This window comes from Gopherus evgoodei, chromosome 4 (genome assembly GCF_007399415.2).
Source record: "Gopherus evgoodei ecotype Sinaloan lineage chromosome 4, rGopEvg1_v1.p, whole genome shotgun sequence".
Classification (NCBI taxonomy): Eukaryota; Metazoa; Chordata; order Testudines; family Testudinidae; genus Gopherus; species Gopherus evgoodei.
In genome coordinates, this window is record NC_044325.1 from 102,399,384 (window position 1) to 102,408,269 (window position 8,886).

Consider the following 8,886-nt stretch of genomic DNA (forward strand, 5'->3'; position numbering starts at 1 on the left):
TGTGAACATGACCAAAAAACTGGATCCAAATACCACCAACCTTTGGAAAGTCTGGATCTGACCTTTCTATTTCAGGCCCCTCTTTGTATTTTTTTAAAAAATACATATTCAGTTACTGTGGTGTTCATTTTAAAAGTTTGTCTTATGCTAAAAACCAGTCTGGGTCATGACAACTTGGCATGATTTGTCAATGCCCAGATTACAATATTTCTGCAGGCATGCTGCAGGCTTCAAATGTTGATATGTGATCCTTTTAATATGTCCGCTTGTTTTCTCAATCTAAAAGATTCTTCTAATTAACATCCACCTGTTTCTACTGTCGTTTTGAGATTTGCTTTTAGTCTAAAAGCTGATGTAGGTTGCAAAAATAGTGAATTTATAAATAAGAACATAAGAATGGCCATACTGGGTCAGACCAATGGCCATCTAGCCCAGTATCCTGTCTTCCAACAGTGGTCAGTGCCAGATGCTTCAGGAGAAATGAAAAGAACAGGGCAATTTATCTAGTGATCCATTTCCTATCGTCCAGTCCCAGCTTCGAGCAGTCAGAGGTTTAGGGATACCCAGAGCATGGGGTTGTCTCTATCTTGGTAATTAGCCACTGACGGACCTATCCTCCATGAATGTATCTAATCTTTTTGGAATCAAGTCACACTTTTGGCCTTCACAACATCCCCAGCAACCAGTGGCGTACCCAGGTGGAGGGAACAGGGGGAGCAATCAAAAAAAAAAAAAAGCACCACCTGCTGCAGCACTTTTACTCACCCAACGGCACTCCGGGTCTTCAGCGGCGGACCCGTCCCTCGCTCCGGGTGTCTTCGGCGGCAGTGAAGGACCCACTGCTGAAATGCCGCCAAAGACCCAGAGCGCCCCTGGGTGAGTAAAAACGCCACAGCGGGTGGCGCCTTTTTTTTTTTTTTTTTTTTTTTTTTATCACTCCTCCTGTTCCTTCCAGGTGAGTAAAAATTCAAAAGGCACCAAGAAATTGATAAGGCGCCACTTGTGTTCAGTGGGGGAGTGGCCATTGCCCCACAGCTATGCTACTGCTGGCAACAAGTTCCACAGGTTGATTGTGCATCAGAGGCATAGCTAGAAGTGAAAATTTGTGTGGGCTCCGACTTTTGGATGGATGAGCAATGACAGGCTACGCTCACTCAGGTTCTCCCCTGATGCCATGCCGTCTTCCTAGCCTTGGTGCCCCTAGACACAGGGATGGCTTCACCTGTCAAGCTGGGCATGCACATGGCCTGGCTCTGAAAAGCTGACCAATCCCAGTCTTTTTAATCTCTCTTCATATGGAAGCTGTTCCATACCCCAATAGTTTTTATTGCCTTTCTCTGTACTTTTTCCAGTTCTAATATATCTTCTTAAAGATGTGATGACCAGAATTACACACAATATTCAAGGTGGATTTATATAGTGGCATTATGACATTGTTTGTCTGTCCTTTCCTAATAGTGCCTAACATTCTGTTAGCTTTTTTTTGACTGCCACTGCACATTGAGCAGATGCTTTCAGAGAACTATTCATGATGACGTCAAGATCTTTCTTGAGCGGTAACAGATAATATATATATATAGTTGGGATTGTTTTTTCCAGAGTGTATTACTTTGAATTTCATCTGCTATTTTATTGCTCAGTCACCCAGTTTAGTTAGATCCCCTTGTAACATTTATTGCAGTTCGCTTTGGACTTAACTCTTGAGTAATTTTGTATTGTCTACAAACTTTGCCATCTCACTGTTTTTTACCTTTTTTTCCCCAGATCATGTATATAGTGAACAGCACTGGTCATGGTATAGATCCTTGGGGATCCTGCTATTTACTTGCCTCCACTTTGAGAACTGACCATTTCTGTCTCCTATCTTTTAACTACACTTCTACCCCGATATAACACGAATTCAGATATAACGCAGTAAAGCAGTGCTCCGGGTGGGCAGGGATCCACACTTCGGTGGATCAAAGCAAGTTCGATATAACGCGGTTTCACCTATAATGCGGTAAGATTTTTTTTGGCTCCTGAGGACAGCGTTGTATTGAGGTAGAGGTGTAGTTACTGATCCATGAAAGGACCTTCCCTCTTATCTCAGGACTGCTTTGTTTAATAAAGACTCTTTGGAGAGGGACCTTGTCAAAGGCTTTCTGAAAATCTAAGTACTGTACACTATAGCCACTGGATCACCCTTGTCCACACGCCTGCCGACACCCTCAGAGAATTGTAACAGGTTGGTGAGGCATGATTTCTCTTTACAAAACCCATGTTGACTATTCTCCAACAAGTTGTATTCATCTGTGTGTCCAATAATTCTATTTCAACCAATGTGCCTGGTACTGAAGTTAGGCTTATTGGCCTGTAATTGTCAGGACTGTCCCTGGAGCCTTTCTTAAAAAATCATCATTACTTTAGCTATCCTCCAGTCATCTGGTACAGAGGCTGATTTAAATGACAGGTCACCGACCACATTTGTAGTTACGCAATTTCATAGTTAAGTTCCTTCAGAACTCTTGGGTAAATACAATCTGGTTCTGGTGACTAACTATTGTTTTAATTGATCAGTTTGTTCCAGAACCTCTTCTACTGACACCTCACTCTGGGACAGTTCCTCAGATTTGTCACCTTCAAAGAATGGCTCAGGTCTGGGAATCTCTCTCTCATCCTCTGCAGTGGATGTGAGATTGCACATGGATTGTTCAGTGGCCCCACTGATTGTTTGGCAGGCTTCCTTCTTCTGATATACTTTAAAAAATATTGCTGTTAGTTTTTGACTTGGCCTGCCTTCTGAAACTTTTACATTTGACTTGACAGAGTTTGTGCTCCTTTTGATTTTCCTTAGTTGGATTTGACTTCCAGTTTTTAAAGGATGACTTTTTGTCTCTAACTGCCTCTTTTACTCTAACTGTGGTGGCATTTTTTTGGTGGTCCGATTGATTTTTTTTTTCTGGGGGGAGAGGGGTATAAATATAGTTTACGCCTCTTAAAAAATACCACAATAAAAGGTTGTCAAGGCTGAATCTCAACTCTGTCACTCTGAGTGCAGAAGTGGGGCCCTCAAGGATTTTAAAAATTAATATTTGCCACTCCAGGTTTGTATTAAACTCCCAAGGTTACAGTTTTTCTCTGACCTTGGCTTGGTAAACTCTGCCACCACCCAAATGAAACAAAACCCCCTTTGAACCCAGGAAGGAGCACTTGGGAATGCTTCCTTGTGGGGTGCACTCAAGCCCCTTTCACCCTCCCTCGGAGCTGAGAAAGGAAACAAAGGAGATTAGCTGTGGCTACCAGCCAAACAAATAAGCAGCACAAACCTCTTAGGACACCAAAAATCCAATCCTGTTCTTAAAAAAGGTAAATTTTATTAAAAACCAAAAGAAAGACAATGCATCTGGAACTTAAGCTTTTGCTACATTTGAAAAGAGCAATTCCAAAACTCAAGCACCCAAAATAACTTTCTTGGAGTTTCAGCTTACAGGTTACAAGCAAACAAAAGCATCTGGGGTTAGTACAGAGTAGTAGAATCATAGAATACCAGGGATGGAAGGGACCTCAGGAAATCACCTAGTCCAACCTCCTGCTCAAAGCAGGACCAATCCCCAGGCAGATTTTTATCCCAGTTCCCTAATGGGCCCCCTCAAGGACTGAACTCACAACCTTGGGTTTAGCAGGCCAATGCTCAAACCACTGAGCTATCCCTCCCCACAAGCCAATAAGAAATAACCCTAATCATGTCTAGCTAAACATTCTGATCTACTTACACATTTGGAGTTCAGATCAGTAGTTCTAGACATGATCTGACGACTTATAATCATACTTGGCTTAGCTGCTTATAGCATGGCTGCTCTGTTCCTCCAGACCAAAGAACAACAGATAAAGGGAAAGTTTCTTTCCCAATTTTAAAAAGTTCTACCTTCCCATTGGCTCTTTTGGTCAGGTGCCCACTTTTTTTTTCTTTACCTGGGGGACTTTTTAACCCTTTACAGGTAAAGCAAGTAAAGAACAGCTATCAAGAGGGATTTTACAGCTAACTGGTTGGCTGGGTGTCCACCAAAAGAAGCTACCCCACCTTAATTTATCACACAGGTATATCAATTTCAGTTTAACTAGCCTCCTCACTTTTGTGTAGTTCCCCTTTTGAAGGTAAATGCTACTGTGGTGGATTTCTTTGGTATTTTCCCCCCCTACAAGGATGTTATACTTAAATACATTATGGTCATTACTACCAAGTAGTTCAGCTATATTCACCTCTTGGACCAGATCTTGTGCACCATTTAGTACTAAATCAAGAATTGCCCCTCTCCTTGTGGGTTTCAGGACTAGCTCTTCCAAAAAGCTGTTAATAATGGTGATTTACTGGATATTTTTATTCTTATCTTGCATCTGATCCAAAGTCCAGAGAAGTCAATGGAAAGACTCCCATTGACTTCAGATCTACCCTTACGCTTTTCTGTTTAGCAGCAATATGGTAACACCAAATATTAAACTTTCACAAAATCAAGTATAATCATAGAACAACTTCTATACACATGGTTGGCCTAGTAATGCAGTGAGAATGCAATATGTATCCAAATTGAGCTTCTAATTTCAGTTTCTCACTCTCAAGTCTCATTAAAGTCATAGGCCTTGCTACACTGGCGCTTTACAGTGCTGTAACTTTCTTGCTCAGAGGTGTGAAAAAAAAACCACACCCCTGAGCACAGCAAATTACAGCGCTGTAAAGTGCCAGGGTAAACAGTGCCCCAGCGCTGAGAGCGCAGCTCCTAGCGCTGCAAGCTAATCCCCATGGGGAGGTGGAGTACCTGCAGCGCTAGGAGAGCTCTCTCCCAGCGCTGGCGCCATGACCACACTCACACTTCAAAGCGCTGCTGCGGGAGCGCTCCCGTGGCAGCGCTGTACGGCTGCAGGTGTAGCCATACCCATAGGAATCTTTCTATTGACCTCTGTAGCCATTGTTGTCAGCAACAATAGCATGCAGTATTGTTGCAGCTGTGACAATCCCAGGATAGCAGAAAGACAAGGCAGGTGAGGTAATATCTTTTATTGGACCAACTTCTGTTTGTGAGACAAACTTCAGAAGTTGGTCCAATAAAAAATATTATCTCACCCCTTGTCTCTCTAATAATAGTTAGACCCAGATATAGCTGCCAGTAACAAGGACTTCCTAGGCTGCCTCAGGTGGTGTTGGAAACAGTTCACAGCTAGTGGATGTAGGACCAAATCAGCTCTGTTAAAAATAGTATGACTAGTCCTCAGTGGCAGATTTAGAGTTAGTGGGGCCCTGTGCTCAGCTTCATTTTTGGGGCCCCTCCTTGGGACCCAGCCAAGAAAAAGAACATTCTCCCTTATCTCCCCTCACCCCTGTTTTTCATTCTTTTTTTCCCTTCATCTTCCTGTAATTAATAGGAAATTAATTAAAAAGTGAGGTAACTTTTATTTTTCCACAGACCACTTGAAAAATTGCTGAGGGGCTCGGTGGACCACTTAATGATCTTTCCAGATATTGTTTGTACCATTGGCTAACTATTGTAAAGTGCTTTGGATAAGAGGTTTTATTTAAAAAAAAAAAAATTTGGGGTGCAGGGTCTGGCCATGATTTAGTGTGTGGGAGGGGGCTCAGAGCTGGGGCAGGGGGTTGTGGTGTGGAGCGCTTACCTGGGGCAGCTCCCATGTGGGGGGGGTGCAGGAGCTCCCATTTGGTGCTCAGGGTGCGGGGGTGCAGGAGTCAGGGCATGCAGTGTGGGGGTGCTGGGGTGAGTGAGGGGGCACAGGAGTCAGGGTACAGGACAGGGGTGTAGTCTGGGGTCATGGGGGTGCTTTCAGCCTCCTGCCCTGAGTGGCTCAAGGCAGGGAGGTGGGGGGGTACATGTGAGGTAGTGCGGGAGCCCTGCCTTTTCTCTGCCCTGCCATGATTCCACCCCCTTCCCCTTCCACCCTGCCTCTTCTCCGCCTTCTTCCCTGAGCATGCTGCAGCCCCTGCTCCTCCCCCTCCTCCAAACAGCTGTTTGGCAGCAGGGGAAGCACTGGGAGGCTCTGAGAGGTAGGCGTGAGAACATGGCACACTTGGGGAAGGAGGTGGGGGAGGGGGAGCTTGGCTGCGGGTGGGTGTGGAGACCACAGCAGGAGCCCCAGGAGCTGGCAGGACCAACTTCTGCCCACGCAGCTGCCTGGCCCTGGGACACCCTGTGTTTTGCTCTAAAACCGCCTCTGCTAGTCCTAGTGGAACATGGAGCTGAAAAATGGTTTTGTCCCATCTATAGCAGCAGTTAAACTGTTTTCATCACTGACTGAGTACGCCTAGAGAGGGATCTACTACTGAACAATCAGTCAGTGACTGATCACTTTTCTAGTGTAAAAATGGTCTTAGTTACGTAACCATTAAACTGAAGTACAGAAGGAAACCTCTTGCATGACAGACTTCAGTACTTAGCCCATTCTGATTAACGAAATGAATTTTAAATCATTACACCAAATGTCAACTTTTCACTTCATTTTATCTATGTATCCATAAACCCCTATTCTCCACTGACACCCAACTATTTTTCTTCAGGACAGCGCTGGTTCCTGCACTCCCTTTTCAGGAAAATGAGAGGTGCAGGCATCTCTTGTCTTCCACATATGCTGTTTTGTTTACTGTAATAAGTCAGTTCATATCACTGAAGAAAACTTGGTAAACATAAAAATAGCAAAATGACTCTTCACTCACTATGCAATTTCTAATCTCCTTTGGCTGAGTTGGTAAGTTGATACATTTCAATATTTACTGTATTCCTTTAAAATAAAATTGGCTAGTGGGGAATTCAATTTCCCCAAATGAAAATGACTCTCTCCTATTGTGATTTTGGGGAAGAGGGAATGATGAAACATTTATCCGCTCTGGGGGGAGAGGCTGAATATTATGCAGTATTCAGAAAACCCTCTGTCCTTTCCTGACCCATTTTTTCCTCCCTGCTATCCCAAGGTTACTGTGGTTGTCTTATTTAACTTGTGTGGGAGTGTTATTTCTCTTAAACTTGTAAGGTAAGAGAGGACTGTGCTAGACGCTACCTGACAAGATGATTACTTAAAAGACAATGATTGATCAGGAAGTTTAAAGCAGTGGTTCTCAACCAGGAGCTACACCAACTCATCTAAATATTTGTCTAGTTTTACAACAGGCTACATAAAAAGCACTAGCATAGTCAGTACAAAGTAAAGTTCATACACATGACTTGTTTATACTGCTCTATTTACTATACACTGAAATGTATGTACAATATTTATATTCTAATTGATTTCTTTTAGTTACCTGGTAAAAACGAGAAAGTAAACAATTTTTCATGAATATGGTGTTGTGACACTTATTTTTATATCTGATTTTGTAAGCTAGTAGTTAAGTGAGGTGAAACTTGAGAAAGGGAAACCAAATCAGACTCCTGAAAGGGGTACAGTGGTCTGGAAAGCTCCGAGACTACTGATTCTGAGGGCGTCAATATTCTATAAGCCTACTATAAACTCAGAGCTGCCCCAGCCCCCATGAGGCATCCTGTTCTGCGCCTTCAGCCTGGGACCGCCAGGAGCATAGGGCTGAGGGGCGGCGAGTGGGAAATCTGGCCCTGGTCAGCTCTGAAGGAGGAGACTCGAACCAGGACTATGCTGCCGCTTTCTGCCGGACGACGACAGCCAGGAGCTAGCGGGCGGGGGAGGCTCAGGCTAGAGTGTTGCAATTTGCTCCGCCCGCTGCAGCGCAGCGGCCCCAAGGTGAGCGGATCCCGGTGCCAGCCCCTGGGGAAGAAGGACTCACCTAGTGCCCCAGGGGAAGCCATGCTGGAGGCAGCGCCAGGACGCAAGCGGCGCTGGCCTGGGAAGAAGCCTGCAGCGCCGAGGGGCAGGCAGCGCTGGGGCTCGCTCAGCCCCCTGGCCGGCCGGGGACTCTCCCAGGGGCGCCGGCCGCAGGCTCCGCAGCAGCATCCCGCCAGGGCGCGGGGTGTTACATTCAGCAGCCAGGCGGCCCCGGCATGCCCCGCCCCGCCCCGCGGGCAGCCCGCCAGCCCCGCCTTGCAGGGGGTCAGCTGGGCTCCGCGCGTGACGCCGCCCAGCTGCGGGAGCGGCTGTGCGGGGGCCCCCCCGGCCCTGACCTTGGCCCCGCGCCGCAGACCTGAAGCAGCGCCCCGCCGGGGAGCCCGGCTGCAAAGGCCGAGGCGGGGTGCGCGGGGTTCCGCCTCTCTCCGAGCCGCCAGCGGCCCGCGTGAAGGGACCGGCAGCGGGTGGTGTCCCCAGCTGCCCCGCTGCGGCGGCAGGGCGAGCCCCGCTCCCTACCTGAGGCGGCTGGGGGAGCCGGTCTCGCCTCCCGGCGCTAGGCGCAGCAACTGCAGGCGGGGCAGCCAGAATGACTGTGCGCAGCAGGGAGCTTCTTGCAAGGCGAAGGCTCGGGGAGGCGGGCTCCACCTCAAGTGCCCCTGGTGGAAACACACCGCAGTGCCGCGGAGCGCTGGGAGAGTCGCCCACAGGCAGTGGCAGGGGAGCCAGGGCCTGACTGGACCCGTTCGTTCAGAGCAGCCAGTGCGCGCTGGTTCCTTACCGAGGCTTCAGGACAAGGGTCTCTTGTCAAATTCCACCTCCCAAGCTGGGGGGGGGGGGAGAGTTACCATCTCTTGGTGCTTCACCCCGAGCCGCTTGGCTGCCGGCGGGGCTGGAGGAGCTCCCAAGGGGACGTTCCCAGCCCAATGCGCCAGGAAATGCTGCCATCTCAAATCACCTGTGTCAAACACATTTCAAGAGCACTTTAAAGAAGAGCAGGGAATGGTCCTGTGGCACCTTCTAGACTAACAGACGTATTGGCGCATGAGCTTTCGTGGGTGTCATGCATCCGATGAAGTGGGTATTCACCCACGAAAGCTCATGCTCCAAAACGTC

General features: G+C 47.3%; 1 protein-coding gene across 4 annotated transcripts in view; it reads right to left on the reverse strand.

Moving 5' to 3' along the window:
• The window catches only part of AMPD3 (adenosine monophosphate deaminase 3), a 48,515-nt gene extending 40,105 nt beyond the window's left edge, over positions 1-8,410 (reverse strand). For 2 of the 4 annotated variants that reach the window (XM_030560377.1, XM_030560378.1), the window contains exon 1: positions 8,290-8,410. Coding sequence is in view for 2 of the 4 variants with exons in the window: in XM_030560379.1 (XP_030416239.1) it covers positions 7,775-7,796 (22 nt within the window). In the remaining 2 variants the exon portion in view is untranslated. Of the gene's footprint in view, positions 1-7,774; positions 7,935-8,289 lie in introns of those variants that run through there. The other 2 variants (XM_030560379.1, XM_030560375.1) reach the window with 2 other exon arrangements.
• Between the last annotated feature and the right edge of the window lie 476 nt (positions 8,411-8,886).